The sequence below is a fragment of the Syngnathus typhle genome, linkage group LG3 (genome assembly GCF_033458585.1).
Source record: "Syngnathus typhle isolate RoL2023-S1 ecotype Sweden linkage group LG3, RoL_Styp_1.0, whole genome shotgun sequence".
Lineage (NCBI taxonomy): Eukaryota > Metazoa > Chordata > Actinopteri > Syngnathiformes > Syngnathidae > Syngnathus > Syngnathus typhle.
The window spans coordinates 7478960-7495739 of record NC_083740.1 but is presented as its reverse complement, the minus strand read 5'-3'; the positions used below and the strand labels follow the sequence as shown (position 1 = coordinate 7495739).

At 40.8% G+C, this 16780-nt stretch overlaps 2 protein-coding genes across 2 annotated transcripts; one reads left to right on the top strand and one right to left on the bottom strand.

The window, feature by feature from the left end:
* Positions 1-114: 114 nt before the first annotated feature.
* cisd2 (CDGSH iron sulfur domain 2) lies at positions 115-2280 on the bottom strand. The gene is made up of 3 exons (XM_061274142.1): positions 2033-2280; positions 1007-1221; positions 115-766 (listed from the first exon to the last, which is right to left on the bottom strand). Exons 1-3 carry the CDS (start codon positions 2133-2135, stop codon positions 677-679), a joined length of 408 nt encoding a protein of 135 aa, XP_061130126.1. The 5' UTR covers positions 2136-2280; the 3' UTR covers positions 115-676.
* A 490-nt stretch (positions 2281-2770) lies between these two features.
* Positions 2771-16105, top strand: suclg1 (succinate-CoA ligase GDP/ADP-forming subunit alph). Its single transcript, XM_061274141.1, has 9 exons — positions 2771-2924; positions 3617-3717; positions 6641-6757; positions 6879-7091; positions 7409-7466; positions 7677-7760; positions 9494-9645; positions 13298-13486; positions 15724-16105. The coding sequence occupies exons 1-9, from the start codon at positions 2891-2893 to the stop codon at positions 15748-15750; spliced, it is 975 nt and encodes a 324-aa protein (XP_061130125.1). The 5' UTR covers positions 2771-2890; the 3' UTR covers positions 15751-16105.
* Positions 16106-16780: the final 675 nt, after the last annotated feature.

The window sequence follows — 16780 nt, the reverse complement described above, 5'->3', positions numbered from 1 at the left end:
TATATAAAAATATTTGCAAAAATAATGGCAGGTGGAATTACTCCAGAGGGAAGTAAAGTATTTACAGTCATTGTTTTGTTGTGCAGTGCAAGAAAAAAAAACAGGTTGAAAACGTTTCGGTCACTCACATGAGCCTCAATAAGACTTTATACGTAATATTCGACAGCAATGCTGATACAACTCGACTGTGCATCGGTTTGAAATGATTGGGTAAAATCACCGGGCGCATCAGAAAAGTTGCAAGAAATACACATTATGTATTAACTTGTGCTTGAGTATGTTATATTGTCCATCTATCCATTTTCTGAACTGGTCTCCTCACAAAGGATGTGGGCGTACTGGAGTAAATTCCAACTGTTTTAGGGAGAAAAAGGAGCTACACCCAAAACTGGTCACTAGCCAATCGTGGGGCACAAACAGAGGCGTAACCTACATGCACACAGTCATACATTCAAACAAGTTAAGAGTCCCAAACTTTTTTTTTTTGAAAATCCAATTCACCAATATCGAGCTGCTGAAACAACAGAAAAACTTATCGTTTCTTTGTCAACACATAGGGACGACTTCAAATGATGACTGCAAGACACTACATTTTCACCTGTACGTGGAAATAAAAACAAAACAATTACAGAGTGTAAATGAACGATGCAAGTAGTGGAGGAGAGGGGAATCTCTATTATAGGATTTTCTTCTTGAGTATAAGTGGTCCCACGTTGTCCCCGGTCAGCTCGTTGTGCTTTAAGTGTGACTTGTCACAAACAGGAAACTAGAAAGAGGAAATGCATTCATGTCATTAGCAAGCGTCCCAGCCACTTAAAAACCTAGATACATATACTGTAGACATCCAACCAGAGACAGAAAAACATTCACGTCCATACAAAGTATCACTGAGTGGGAGCTGAGAACCTACTGCACTGTCAGTTACTACTATGATGACACATTTAATTTAAAATGATTAAAAAAAAAAGTAGAGATACTTCCTGACAAGATTGCAACATTGACTTACAGTTTTGGAACGCCAACAGCGACAGTAGCACACATTTGCACTGTAAAGGTCTTCAATGTCTATTTCATTGACCACTTTGGGGTTTTCCTTTTGAATCTTCAGGTTGATCAGAGAGTCTCTCTGCGTCTTCTTCTTGGGAAAGAAGGGCCGAATGGTCATGTAGCCTAGTAGTGCCAAGATGCCCAGCAGAGGCAGCAACCGCAGCCATTCGGACACTACGGACACAGGGATGTACACAATTGATATACATTCAAGTCTTAAGTTGATTCCACAAACCATTACTGTTGTTTTTCTACATTGCAATAACTGAGTTACTCTAAACATGCATTTTTTGCAAAAACAACAAATTAACAAATGACTTTATTTAGTGGAGTAATCAGATGACAGTTACTTGTCAAAGTGACATTGACAAATGTAGACTCTGGAACAGTATGTTTTTTGGGGGGTTGAGAATTCACCCAAGAGAATAGTTTCTTTACTTTAGTGTTCTTTGCTATACGAAACGAAAAATTTCAAAGGAACAATTGCGTCCACTGCTCTTAATGCCCTACAATCGAAATTGTCTTCCTCTGACCTGCATTCCCAGCGTGATGGTTGCGCCTGTTTTGCATTGTGTATAAAAACCTAGCAATTCAAATACCACACCGAGCATGGAAATGATGGGAGTGACCATTCTACAATCTACAGTAGAGTAAATGAATGAACGAACCGCCACCAAAATGCACAACAACTATGGGTGCTTAAAAATAATGCAAGTAACGCAAATTATGCAATGTGCATACATAACGCATCACACAATCCATCCGTACGTTCTACAAATGCAAACTACTATTGAATTGAACAATCCAAGTTGTATGTAACACTTTTGGGGCTTTCACGGTGCTCCAGTATTTGGTCGGCTTGTAAACTGACATTGTAATTTACAGTGACCGACTCGTTAGACTTGTTTATATGTACAGTAACAGTTAGGTGCTTGGAGCTATAAAGTGTCAAAAAGTCATCAAGCAGGAGCAATTGCTTATTCACCTGTCAACCTTACAAATCCGCCGATCGTCTCCGGAAGAGGAAGCTTCTTCAGGTATGCTGGGAGCTGAACTTTTATTATCCTGGAAATAGTTTCTAAAACCATCTTGGAATTCTTAGTGCAGCAGATTTCGAGTTTGACTTGAATAGTCAGGTTTCGTTTATGACTGTGCGTTATTTTCTCAGTAGAATCACTTACCCGTACGTAATTATTGTGCTACAATATTTGTGGGAAGCGAAAACGAACGTAAAGGTCGTCGAGAATATGCCTTGAACGATTCGCGCAACCAATCATCATCAGAGGAGTTGGTGGATTTTTATTGGATATGAGTTTGAGGGCGGTGCAAAAAGATTACTCCATGAACATCGGAAATTTTAACTTCAAAACAGAACAACATATGTGGTAGTGTTGGCCGTGCGGACCCCTTATGCAATCTTATTTACCCAAAATATGAAGCTGCCCATTATGCTTTACAGCGCCTTGTCCACGCGTGGCGTGACAAGATGCCAAGCCCAATTCGCGACCTCCAGTATGAGAGCTTAATTATTGTCGCTTGTCATGTAACACTACAATATCCACAGTGCACCAGCTCTACGAAGAACCCGATTCTATGCCTGAATATATATTTTGTTTGTTTATGTGATGCCGTCTTAGTCCATAAGGAGTCCCAGAAAAATACCCCAAAGCCCGTGCAAGTATAATGCTTAAGCATTTATATATAAATTTAGACATAAACCCAAGAACAAAGGTATTTATTCACATCAATCGACTTATTGTAATTTAAAACTGGGATATTTCTGGGCACCTAATATCCGTGCTTTGGGTCCTAAGCCTCTGGTGTCATTGGCGAATGACCGAAAATGTCCCACTGCAGGTTATTTGGCAGGCTGCTTTGTAAGTATTAAGCATTATGCATTCCTCAGATTGTTTTTGTTATTGCTGCAGAACTCTGTTTGGGGTGTTGTGTCTTAGATCTTTCAGTTTGGTGTTCTATTTTACTTTTGCTACAGGGGCGCATAGTGATCTGACAGTTAGCATGGTAGCAGGCAAGTTAGCTTCTTGAATTGAGTGTAAAGGCCACTGGACGCCAACTAGCTCTTTTATGCTGCAGTTGTGAATTCACAGGCCAGGTTCGATTTTCAACTGTGACCTGTGTAGCACATCTGATCTTAAAGCGGATGCAATTGCTTTTTGATTCAATCAGTTTTGGAAGCCTGCGGAATTTGTGACCGCTACAATCACGCCCTCATTACCTTTTCGAGTTTGCAAACTGTACTTTGCACACTGTACTTTGCACATTGTCAATGACAAGTTGGGTGTCTGAGGTGCAATAGAGCAAAGTTCACTCGTGATTGCTGGTTTTACACGTCTGACTGCCTCAAATGTCAGTAACGGTTGGATTGTTTCCATGACTCTGATGTTAGCCCACCTTATATTACAAATATCCTCTCATGACACACTCGCACAACATCGTCCTTGTTTACATATGCAGACATTGGTAATTTTTGCTTTGAAAATAATCAGTGAAGTTGTTGCAAATTACAAATGACCTATTGCAATTTGATTTTTCTTTTGCCTCGGTTCAGTGCAGCAAAGTGGCGTCAGGCACTGCTATACAGGATCCAGACAGAACCTCTACATCACAAAGAACACTAAGGTCATCTGTCAAGGTTTCACAGGAAAGCAGGTTTGTTTTCTTTTTCAAATGTTTTTACCATCCAAACAGTGTTTGCACTACTCATTGTTATATTTGACCAGTTCTTTATCTTTAATGATTGCTGTGCTTATGGAACTTAGTGCAACTCTTTTGAATGTACAGTAGTAAAATGAAATATCAATAACTTGTTCTAATGAACATTTTTAAGCAAATATCTTCTTAAACATGCAATAGAATCTTTGCACATAATGCTCATGATCAATTTATTAAATCACACTTATTCCAGCAATACCTATAAAATGGTACATTTCTGTTCTCTCTGCATTTCAGGTCAGTATAATCTCTTTAGTAATTTCCTGTGGAGGGAAAACAACAACTTTCAACCAGTTAAACTTTTGCAGTGCATTGGAAATGAGCTTAATTGACAGCTAGTTGTCTTGAACTTTTTTTTTTTTTGCTTTAGATAACCTCCACCTTTTCTCCCCAAATTGAACATGTGCTACCAAGCAGGACACAAGTGTCCAAGTCCTTGGTCCAATCTATAAAAAACATCTAGGACAAAACTCAATTGATATACTGGACATGTGTGCTCAAGGAGAATAACAGAGCTTGACAAATGTTTATGACAGCCCAGAAACATGAATCTTTGCCGATTTACATCCCCCTTTGTGCTTGGCCACATGCCATTTATCCCCCCACCATTTTGCCCTCAACATAATAAAACGGTTCCAGTGAACACTTCAGGTAATTAGAAAAGGATGAGAAATGAAGCCAGGGGTATTGAGAATACATTTTGTCTTCTGGCTTGATAAGCAAGCCATTCTTCAATTTTATTGTCTCATTTGCAGTAATAATGATGGCAAGGGAAAAAAAACAGCAACGCTAGCAGAGAGGAGGGGTGTATTACATTCGAATGGAACTGCTAATTCATTGTTTCTAATTCCTCTCAATAACAGTTGTAAATTGTAATCTGTACTCGAAAATCATTCACTTATCCTCTTACACACTCTGACCCTTTGCCACATTACGTTGTCTCAGCATCCCCTTTGCTAATTAACATGCAATTAATTGATGGGATTTGTTGAGCTGAAAATCAGTTTCGTCTGCTTTGACAAACTAATTAACAATGGCGGGAAAATAAATCTCAAAAGTGATTGGGCAGCCTCTAATGTTTATTTTCACAATTAAAACCAGTCAAGTTTTATTTGTAAAAGACATTTGGACTTCAGATCAAAAGAAGACAATGAGACAAAAGTTCAGAAGTCCATCTTTTATTTTATGGTATTCACACCTTAATGTGTTGAGCAACTCGGGACCTTTTGTTTGAAGCTACCCACTTTTTTCCGGATGACTGGGCTGCAAGTACCAGCATGGTGACTAACAAACAAAAAGGCTCATTTGTTTTTGTTTTTTTTTCTCTAAAAGATAGAAAGCTGAAAATATATATATTTTTTGTGGAATGGAATTCGGTTTAGACCATAAAGCCAAGCTCATGTACAGTGTATATCATAACAGTGCAGGAAGGATCGGTGAACTGACGGCCAACTCCTCAACATCAACCGACTCAGGGCTAAAGGTCAAACCACCACCATATCCATCATGGAGCTGCAGTATGCGGACGACAATGCCCTTGTGGCCCTGTCAGAAGTAGACCTACAGAGTATTCTGTCTGCCTTCACGAAGGCATACAAACAGCTTGGTCTGGCCATTAATATAAAAAAGACCCAAATCCTCCACCAACCACTACCAAACTGCAGTTTGCTTGTCCGCCCCCCAAACATCTCTATTGATAACATCCGACTGGAAAAGGTTGACCACTTCCCCTATCTTGGCAGCCTCCTGTCATCGAAAGCCACCATTGATGATGAAATTGACCATCGCCTCAGCTGTGCCAGTGGGGCTTTCTCAAGGCTACGGAAGCGAGTCTTTGAGAATCGTGACCTCCAAGCAAAGACCAAAATCCTGGTCTACAAAGCTGTGGTCCTCCCCACCCTTCTGTATGGGTCAGAAGCCTGGACCACATACAGCAGGCACTTAAGGGCACTGGAGACCTACCATCAGAGATGCCTCCGGAAAATCCTCAGGATCAGCTGGAAGGACCGACGCACCAACACCAGCGTCCTGGAGGAGGCTGGCTTGCCTACCATCACTGCCACCATTGCCCAAAACCAACTGAGATGGATTGGCCATGTAATCCGCATGCCTGACTCTCGCCTCCCAAAACAAGTTCTTTATTCCCAGCTCGCTGAAGGAAAGCGGGCCCCGGGAGGTCAGAAGAAGAGGTTCAAGGACAACATAAAAGCAAACCTGAAGAAGTGTCACATAGACCTTAAAACTTGGGAAGACAAGGCCGCAGACAGGACGACGTGGAGAATCCTTGTCCGTGACGGCGCCGCACAATATAACGTTGACCTCCACCATGCCGCTCAAGACAAACGCAGACGCAGAAAGGAGAGAGCCCCCACCAAGCAGGCCCAACCCAAACCCACCACCATTACATTCCCCTGTCCACACTGCACCAGAGTTATTGGGTCCAGGATCGGCCTCTTCAACCACCTGAAGACCCACAAAGACCAAGAAGGAGGACCGTCATACTCGACTACGAGTGACCGCCGATGATGATGATGATATCATAACAACAGAAAGTGAATCATTTTATATTTCGTACATTTTGCCATCATTCTTTCCTTCCATTCAAGGAAGTGCTTAAGGCTGCACCCATGTCATTATTTTTCTGCTGAGGCAGTTTTATTTCTTTCTTATTGAGCATTTGTACCATCATGTCTGCCATAAAACATTTTTTGATTCTCTGTTTTGTATCCTTTAACGTAGCCCTGGTGAAAGTTGCCAAATGATACCGGATGACAAATGTTGTCTCTTGATTTCCCTGCAGTGAGTTATCCTCATCTCACACTCATTCACACACAGACTTTTCTATCTCTGTCTCACCTAGGGGACATTTCACAGTCAACAGTCTCTTGACTATGGATCGCAGTTAGTCGGAGGTGTGTCTCCTGGCAAGGGAGGCAAAACTCATCTTAACCTGCCTGTCTTCAACTCCGTCAAGGAGGTGAATTTGTTCATGTGTTGTACATACGCGTTTGCACTCATTTTTCAAAATAGACATTAGATGGCAGTGTTTAACAGTTTCACAGTTGCCAATTTGAATCCACTTTTATTTCTTACCTCAGGCAAAGGAAGGCACAGGAGCTGATGCCACCGTGATATATGTGCCCCCTCCATTTGCTGCAGCTGCCATCATCGAGGCCATTGATGCTGAGATTCCCCTGGTGGTGTGCATCACTGAGGGCATCCCCCAACAGGACATGGTGAAAGTGAAACACAGACTCCTGCGCCAGAGCACCACTCGCCTCATCGGGCCCAACTGCCCGGGGGTCATTAATGTAAGCACGTGAACATGTACGGTATTGGCTTTTCTATGTTACTGTTCACAAGGCTGAATGCACACATACACAGTCTCGAAATGAAATACATTGCCGGATGAAAAGAAACACAAAAGAGTTTGTAGATTATTTGCATGGATTTATGCAGTGCAAACTCAACAGAGACCACCTAATTGGATGCTTTGCCGAATCTTTCATGATTTGGGCTACACGAGGGAGTGACTTTGACACTCCAAAAGGTTGAGCGAAAACTGCGTGTTTGGTCTTTTGTTCTGTTTTTCTTTCAAATGTTTGTGATTTCAACTGTTTATTTTTAGCCTGGAGAGTGCAAGATAGGAATCATGCCTGGCCACATTCACAAAAAAGGAAGGATCGGTGAGTTTTCCACAGTCGAATTGATTCAAGTCTAATGAAATCCAATGTTATTGAACCCATCCCTGCATTAAAATTCAACCCTAATCAGATATCTGTTTCATACTTAATCGGCTATAATTACCAAAGTTGATTCTGTTGATGATTCATCTGCCCCACTCCCCCCCAGAAAACAACCTCTTAACATCCTAACATCTTTGTCCTTTTTATCAGGTATTGTTTCTAGATCAGGCACTCTGACATATGAGGCCGTGCACCAAACTACACAGGTTGGCCTTGGCCAATCCCTCTGCATCGGTAAGCTCAGTGTTGTTTGCCACGCTGCATTAATGTTTAACCAAAAGGCCATCATTTATGCAACAAAATATTCTTTTAATACTCTGCTGTCTACACGAAGATGAAATATGCTGATGTGTTTTTCCAAATTACCCCACTCTGCTGTGGAATTAATTATTACTAAGTCAGTCATGAACCATTCCATATTGTCACATTGAGGAGACAGTTTTTAATGTTTGCGCGCTCTGAATATTTCGTAGATCGTTTGAGTGTGTCAGTGTCAATTGTTCATAATGGCAAGCGCGGTCACTTCTTGACAACACAACTATTAAGAACATTTGTTATTTCACACAAACAAACTCCTGGCCAATTTATCTCCCAACCAATAACGGAGGTCAAGTCTGACCCCCAAAATAACACAAAAGCAACTTGGGTTCATTAAGATTTTGACATTTTAATGATAGCGTGTCCTCCAGTCTGACTTCATAAAAGCCGCCGCTGCAACGGAGTTTAATGCCGTAGAGTTTATTAAAGTGGTTTATTGGGGGGACTGCGACAGAGTCTTTTAAAGTCCGACTGTGACCTGCGGGGCTGCAGCAAATTACCGTTGGTGCAATGTCTAATATTACCGTCATCTGTTTTGCTGTGAATGTGTTTCTCTTTGATTATTATTCATAACTTATTAAAATGTGTGGGTATTTTATTTTTTAATGTTCCACAGATCTTTGTTCATGTTGGCCTCTGAAAGCAGGGCTTCTGAAGGTGTAATCTTGCAGTGGACATAGAATTTAGAAAGTGCTTTATGTCTCTAATGTCCGTGGCAATCTTTTTCGAGGCAAAAGGAAACATTAAAGATAAAGTGTGGTGGAACAAATTAAAACAAAAGTCCTGTTAACTTTTCTCTGAGCCACTGGAAACCTGCAGTTGAATATCTGTTTTTGCAACCAATTGCTGCGATAGCCTCCCGCACGCCCGCGACCGCCGTGGGGACAAGCGGTACGGAAAATGGATGGATTTGGATTTATGAGGACTACAGGGTTTGCTTACAGGGTTTCTCTTTTCATATCCCTTTGTAGTTCATTAGTATGCAAGTGAGCCCCCGCATTTCAGATTGTTGTCTTGCTGAAAGTGTTTGCCCTACTTGATAAGCACCCAGTCCAAGTCTTCAACTTTCAACATTGAGCTCTGAAAAGGGCGGATGATTCCGTCAGTGATATGTCAAAGAACCTATTGATTGGTTCTTGTTCTTGTAGACAGTAACCACGCAACAGTGGCGCAAATGTTATGAAATCCAAGTGCAATATAGGGAACCTTTTTAGAGTTTGTCATCTTCTGTCCAAATTGAAATGAAATGAAAAGTACTGTCATGTGCAAAAGGTAAGGAGGTCTCATTACTTTGGGAAGTTGTTAAACGTAAGAGTCAGGGCACCGGCTGATGAAGCAGAATAAAGAAATACACTCGAGATGTAGAATACATAAAAATCACTCCCAAAGTAAATCCATCTATTAATATTTCGTTTGCTCACCAGAAGCAATTCCGGTTGCGCTGAATTGTTTTCACAAATCCCCAATGAGGAGCCATGAAAGAGCCCGCCGCTGCTGTGATGATCAGACTGTAAGAGGCTTAAAGTTGGCTTCGCCTGATTTGCATTCCCTTCTCAGGCTGCGCTGTTATGTGGTCCTCAAATATTCACGTGGATGCTCCTGAGAGTGTCGTGGGTAGACAACACACATTTGCTTTGTCTCCTGCAAAGGTATTGGCGGGGATCCGTTCAACGGTACAAACTTCATAGATTGCCTGGAGGTGTTCCTGCAGGATCCCAAGACAGAGGGCATTATCTTAATTGGGGAGATTGGAGGCAACGCAGAGGAGAATGCAGCAGACTATCTTAAACAACACAACTCGGTAAGGAACACCTACTTATTTACTTAACTCTCTCCAACCCTCCTTTCAGTGTCTCGATATATGGTATCTTCAAATATTTCAGTACAGCCTGACTCAAGAAGACAAAATAATCTCTGGGAGTCTTTCTTCTTGATCACTGCTTCAGGCCTCCCTCTTTTTCTCTGCAAAGTTTGCGTTTAGCATGATGAAGAATGACGGATGAGCGTTCTACTCATGGGGCGTGTTCCGTAAATCTACCGTCTTGGCGAGCAACACGTCCTTTGTGACGATACAATGCAGCGAGATGATTCGCTTGTGCGGCAAGAAACCGTAATTAACATTTTTCAATCCAGGCAAGACCTGCACTTTTGCTACTTACCTCGTGTGCGTGTTTTGTTTCTGTCTTCCCTTTGTGTGTTTATGGTGCGCTGAAGCTGAGAAATTGATTTGATTTACCCTCAGTAACTCTAATGCATGCAAATCTCCTGCAAGCGTCTCAGGAGAATAACTTCTCTCTCGCTCGCTTTCTACAAATAAGCGCAAACAGCAACCACCACAGCCCCGTCACCCAAAGTGTTGACAGTGTGGCACAGTTCAAATGAAGCAAGAAAGAGACTAGGTAACATGGCCTGCTCTGAAAGCCGAATAGGTAGAACACGACAGAGAAAGTGTTGTACCTCACAATTTAGGATGTCACACGGTGCAGTGTTTATTGAAGTCAATATGGTCGTGCGTGTCGGAGCTCATTTTATCATCTCGAATCGCCAGAGTCGCTAGGAGGTAGAAGTAATTTGGAGATAGGAAGCGACACTCCTCGACTTCCTCATCGAATGGCATCGTCTACTAAAGATAACGTCATCTCCCATCGTAATTAATGAGTCATCTACTATCACCACAAATGTCCAAGTTATGCTTCATGAGCATTTAATTAGTCTACAGTCACTGCAAATCACAGACCTAAATAGATGAACCAATATATTATTTGTAATGCTGTAAATAATAAAATACAGCATTTTTATAACCAACTTAGATAACTTCTAATTTCTCTTGACAGCAAACAAAGTGTATCTAGAACTCATTTTTCACAATGCTTATATTCTTAGGATGAATTACAAAATATTTTTTAGAGCATTTAAATCTCAGAATTCTGCTCCAGCACCACAGAATGCAGACTGTATGATGTACCAAATTATCAATATTAGTGACTCATAGTTTTGTATCACGTTGGGTGGAGCAAAGGTTTGTTACACTACGTCGGTTTTGAATGGCTGGAGACAGAGGTAATCTGTTACTACCGTAATTGTGTAAAATCCAAGAAAACCTTGTAACCCCCTCTTGGTTCTGTCAGATTTTATAATGCAGGGCTTATTTCAAGGTTCACTGGGTATCAATTTCCGCCGTGATTGCCATCATAATATGGTATTAAAAGTCACTTGTATCGAAGTTCTGCTAAGCATTGCTTTTGGTTTTGTGGGATTCCTGAATCCAGAAATAAGGTCTTACACAGGATAATCGCAGGATAATTTGCTTGAGTATCTTTTGTCCAAGCTTCCATGAAGATTTTGTAATACTTCTTCCATCCCATTTCAGCTTCATGAATTTTAGCCCAGCTTGTCTCCCTCAAGCTTACATAAACCCTTTTGTTATTTTGGGGAAACAACACAGCATAGTAATGTGAGCTGAGCTAGTTCAATGCCAGACTCCCAATGTGGATGCAACCATGTCAGTATTTCATCAGGTCACATTTGTGGTATTAGCCTGACTTTTTAATCTTGTTTATTGAATAAACCACCCTGCTAAACTGATTTGCTGACTTCAGTATTGTTGCTATGCCACTCCTTTCCAAAGGAATGACCTCTTGGTGTCTGGGATGGCACATTAATAGAGAAAATAAATCATGACATACATAAAATACGTGTTCACAATGGGCTTTGGCAGAAAATGCAAGCCTTGTCTTTTGTGACAAGATGCTCGCCTCTATGCACCATATTCTCACTCCCGACTATTCATGAATTATTTGCCATCTGTGTGTCATCATGTTCATTAGACGATGTATTGTAGTACTTCCTCTCCGCCTCAATCCTCGAAACAAATGGTTCAAATTTGAATGTCTAGAAAAAAGTAGGAAGAATTACAACCGGAGGAGCCTCTAATGATGCAGTTGTACTCTGATACTACAGCTGAACAATATTCTTATCTCGATAAGAACATAGATATTTATTGCAAAAGCAACGTTAAAAATTTTCTTTCCACTCTCAACTGCACGTACAACTCGGGCAGCCGCATATATTATTTTCAGCCTTGTCCTAAAATGTACCACAAAGGCCAGCTAGTTGCAAAAGCCATCTTATGTTTGCCGGGGATCTGCAACTAAAGCCAAGCAATGATGGACATTTGAGGGAGGGAGCAAAAAAGATGGCCACATACTCTACTGTACATACCCAGCAGGGGACATATAAAGACAAACATGAGTGTGAAAGAGAAGGCCCAGTGCAGATTCTACACATTGGGCGGATTTAATTGCAAAGAAAAACCAAGTCATCGTACATTATTTGGTGGTATTTTGGATACAAACACAGGATCTAAATCAGAGCTTGCCCACATCACATGATGAAAACAGGCGAGCCACGATGGTCATTGCCTGAGCCCTTTGACACTGCTGACATTTTCAGTCGACAGCATGTGGGACTTAAAGGCAAAATGGCTGCCCATGGCCTAATTTATGTTTCACAAACGCAACATTATTCAGAATACCATATTTTGACTGGTAGGGACACTTAGAACATAAAGAACCTTTTGGACTTAATTGCCCCTCTAATACAGAGCTGCAGTATAATGTATTTTTTTTGTCAATGAGTTACAGTAAACTCTAATCTGCCCTAATTTTCCACATCCTTTTGTATTGCAATGTTTTCATTTTTCTGAAAAAATGTTTAGTTTTCCTTTTATTGTGTTGATAATGTAATATTGAGATATCTGGTGTTTATCAATTCTATGTCTATATTGTTGCCCCCACCTTTTCAATATTAAATACAAAATATGACCTACAAATTTATTTTAATTAATTAATTTATTTCCGTATTTGTATTTCTGTTTTAAGGATAATTTGAAGCCCTATATTAGTATTCTGTCCCTCTTCCCAGTTATGATGTTATTGTGACGGATGAAATATTAGCGCTCCTCACCTTGGAAATGATCTAAACTGTTGAGCGCCATATCCATCAAGGAGCAAACAGTGTAGACAGACGGGCGCTGAGCTAATCAGTGGCTGCATGACTAATTAGCATCGCCGAAATGAGATGATTTGAGATGGCAGGCGCCTTGGGCCCTATCTGGTCATCCACCAACCCATGCAATTAAACTGCTTGATTGACCCTTTGTTTTAATAATACAGGCTGAGACAGAGACGGCTGCTTGCATATGACTCTTATCGCCAGGGCTCTGTAATGAGAGGACATGGGTTGTTTAATTTGTAATGCATAAATAAAATGCAGGTGCAGAAAACGAATTGCCGTGATTTATGCACACTCCCTCTCCTATATTTCTTTCTGTCTTGCCTATGAGTACGCCATTAGGATGCTTTTCTAAAAGGCCTCGCACTTGGAAAGGGGATGACTATCCGCTTTTCACCTCTTTTTGTTTTCCTTAATTCTCACTTGGCTGATGTTTCCAGGGTGCGAACGCCAAGCCCGTGGTGTCCTTCATCGCTGGGCTTACTGCCCCTCCCGGGCGTAGGATGGGTCACGCCGGTGCTATCATCGCTGGCGGAAAAGGAGGCGCCAAAGAGAAAATCGCTGCCCTGCAGTCGGCTGGAGTTGTCGTCAGCATGTCCCCCGCCCAGCTGGGCAGCACTATGTTCAAGGTGAGTCCAGCATCATGGACTACATGAGCAATTAAATCCTGTTAGGTACATACTCATGAAGTTCTCCTTTTTGTCAGAGGACTCACACATTTGGGTGCATCTTTAAATTCATTCAAAAGTAATTAAAGGAGACATAGCTGGTCTTGTGGGTAGCGGTTATATTTACGTGTGTCACCTTTAATTTAATTTCAAGGGTAGAATTGTATATCTGTTCAACTAAGGATGTAAAGTAGTGAGTATAATGAGATGATTTAGGTAAAACAAATGTTACCAATGACTTTGGCCGTTATCTTAGTAAGGTGACCAATACAGTTAAAAAAAAAAAAAAAAAAACTCAAAAGATTGATGCACCCAAATTATGCAAAAATTCTCTTCATTACAAGTACTTGGGACTCAGACTATATACAGTATCATCTAATAGTGGACGGTATGAGCTGGCACTTTTAATCTGCCATAAAGTAGTTTAGAATCTAATATATGCACGTTTGACAGTGGGTGAGTTAAGACTACTGAGTCTTTATTTCAGCACATCTCAACAGAATCGTTAAAAGGTTATATAAAAAGTGGAATGCATGTATTACTCATTCGTCATCTTGTACTTTCATTACCACTGCTGGCTCTTCTGAATGGGAATATTGACTTACACGCACCCCCTCCTCTTAGTTTAATTCATAATCATTGAGTGTAATTGTGAAAAATATGCAATGTGCTTGCACATTTTGCCCCCTCCACCTCCATTCACATCCTTCATACGTCTCTGTTAATATTCAAGACCGCAGGATCGTATTCCTCAATGCAACTTTCATACCATGAATAGTGTAGCTTTAAATTATGGATTTGTGTAACATCGTTTTTTATTGCACACTCTACTTTCATGAAAGCATCAAGAAAAAAAAATACATGACTTCAATCAAAATTTAATTAAAGGTTTACATGTGAGATTTCAATTTGTGCAGGAGTAGCAGTAATTTAGACGTTTGCCTAAAACTCCACATTTATACACGTCACTTGCATATTTCCCAAGCTGTTTGGGGATGTCACGGTTTGAAACTAATTCAAATATGCAATATTTACTGTGATAGCCGCTGGAATTAGTAATGCCTCTGGTGCAGGAAGGTGATATCTGGAAAGTTGTTCATCTGACGACTTCATTAACATGCAAGAATAATTACAACCTTCTTAACTTTTGTTTACAAACTCCTACACGGGTTCCTGCTCAATTCAATTTTCGCTTTACGGAATTCAGTCTGATGCCGTCACACTTTCTGGCGCAGTCGGTCCAGCTCGCCGTTGCTCTCCTTTAAATGTGTTCCACTTATTTCCTGACATGTTTTCTTGTTCTTGTTGCTGTTTCAATAAAAAGCATTGTCTGGCGGCACTTTTTGAGTGGCATCCGCCATTCCCTCAATTTTTGACACCTTTACTTGTCAGGTGCCGCTCTCCTGTCAAAGCCGCCACCCACACTGTGGATATACGCCTTGAAAGCGTCTGTGCATTACAACCATCTCTTACTTTTCTCTCATTCCCCCTTTTTCATGCCATTATACAGTTATTTCCTGAATAGCCTCATCCCAAATGACTTGGCCCTGCTGACTCCCTGTTAAAGCAGCTGCTTGCCCAACTCCCATGTTGACCCACCAAAAGGTTTCTTAATTCATTTGCCCATTCCCAGAACAACAAGAGGCTTTAAAGGCTTTGAAGGCTTTGAAAACGTTCACCCAATGCCTCCTCAGGGTGGCAGTATACCTTTAGGTATCTCTAAGCCTTATTGGAATGGGCCAGTCCTTGTGTGTTTTGTGGACCTGATAAATGGCATTTGCATTAAGTTAACGCCCCAGATCCCATGGAATAGAGGTTTCCAAGGGAAGGGCATCTTCTACTAGTCTACTTTTTGTGCAAGATCTCTAAAATATTTGTTTAAAGAAAAAAAGTCACATGGTCTGATTTTGTAAACAAACCAATCGTAGGCGCAAGTCCATCAGATTATCGGCGGTGCGAGCTGTTCCAATCAATCAATACTTTTCATAGACTGCAGCGACTTGGTCGTGAACCGCCATGCGTGTGTGGTCCACTCTAGGGAAAATAGAAACAGACTCTCTCCTGCTGTCACAGCCAGTTTCTCTCTTTTCAAAAGAGCTATAAGATATCAACACAAATAAATAATTCCCTTCTGTCTGTCTGTCTGTCTGTCTGTCTGACTTTATTCTCTGTTGCTTTTCTCCTTCCTCTGTCTTTAGGAGTTTGAGAAGAGGAAGATGCTGTGAGCAGTTTGAGCAGACGTGTGACTTCCAAGATGAACAACCTGATTCTGGATGTGCATATGCCCCCATTCTCTAGCCCTGATTATCTTAGCCACCATAAGCACATATTCTGTGTTTATATTGTAATTCTGTGGAACATGCACACAATGAAAGATATAAAGTATCTTGCTGGTATTTAAAAGAGGTCCATTATACACCATGTCAAAGCTTTGCAGATTTGACCTTGATCCTCTTAATGTTAAAAGCTGAGATAAGACTGCCATTGTAACTTTAGGTTGACCTTATCTGTTATTGTAAGAAGTGTATCCATCATTTGTAAATGGCTGCCCATCTGAATAAGATCTAGTTCTCATCATCATGCTGCGTCATTGTTTTTATGTGAAAAATTAATGCTACAGTCTTCTACTGCCTTTTCACACGTCAATTCAAAATCTTAAACTCTAAATTGATTTTTTGCAGTTTGAGATTTAGGGGAATTGTTCTTAACTTATATTTCACAAATTTTGACCATTATCAAATGACAAGTGACCCAGATTATTGAGGAAGAAACCACCAAATGCAAAGTCTTTATTATCTGAGATTCATCATGCACTTTTTTAAGTCCTGCAAAGTACACTGACATTGTCAGGAAGTTATGTAAAAGTAGTCTCCTTTACAGAAAGTCTTTCCCCTGTTATCTTGCCTATTGTCACTAAGGATTTGCTAACATTCCGCCTGCAAACATCACCCAATTTTAGTGAGAACGTAATGGGGTAGAACACTTCAATGTGTGTGCGTGCGCGGGGGAGTGAGCCATTGCAACCTTCCAAGTTCACGCATCTCATTCAAGGGCACCACCCTTCAAAACACAGAACAAAGACATTACCTTTAGTTTTGGATTGACACTGCCGTAAATAAAATAATTTTATCAAATTTGTTATTATATATGATATTCTAGATTAGAATGTTAGAATAACACTTGTTTTTCAACCGATACAGCAATGTTAAGTCCACGCTGAATTTCGTAGGTTGCCCGTTTAAACACCAAATACAT

Excerpts from the sequence above, each read along its gene's own strand:
- cisd2 (XM_061274142.1), bottom strand. The coding sequence starts at position 2,135 with ATGGTTTTAGAAACTATTTCCAGGATAATAAAAGTTCAGCTCCCAGCA. Across the intron at positions 1,222-2,032 it reads CGGATTTGTAAGGTTGACAG|TGTCCGAATGGCTGCGGTTG; the intron begins GTGAATAAGCAA and ends CTGTGTCCGTAG. Across the intron at positions 767-1,006 it reads GCTGTTGGCGTTCCAAAACT|TTTCCTGTTTGTGACAAGTC; the intron begins GTAAGTCAATGT and ends TCCTCTTTCTAG.
- suclg1 (XM_061274141.1), top strand. The coding sequence starts at position 2,891 with ATGTCCCACTGCAGGTTATTTGGCAGGCTGCTTT. Across the intron at positions 2,925-3,616 it reads GTTATTTGGCAGGCTGCTTT|TGCAGCAAAGTGGCGTCAGG; the intron begins GTAAGTATTAAG and ends GCCTCGGTTCAG. Across the intron at positions 6,758-6,878 it reads TCTTCAACTCCGTCAAGGAG|GCAAAGGAAGGCACAGGAGC; the intron begins GTGAATTTGTTC and ends TTCTTACCTCAG.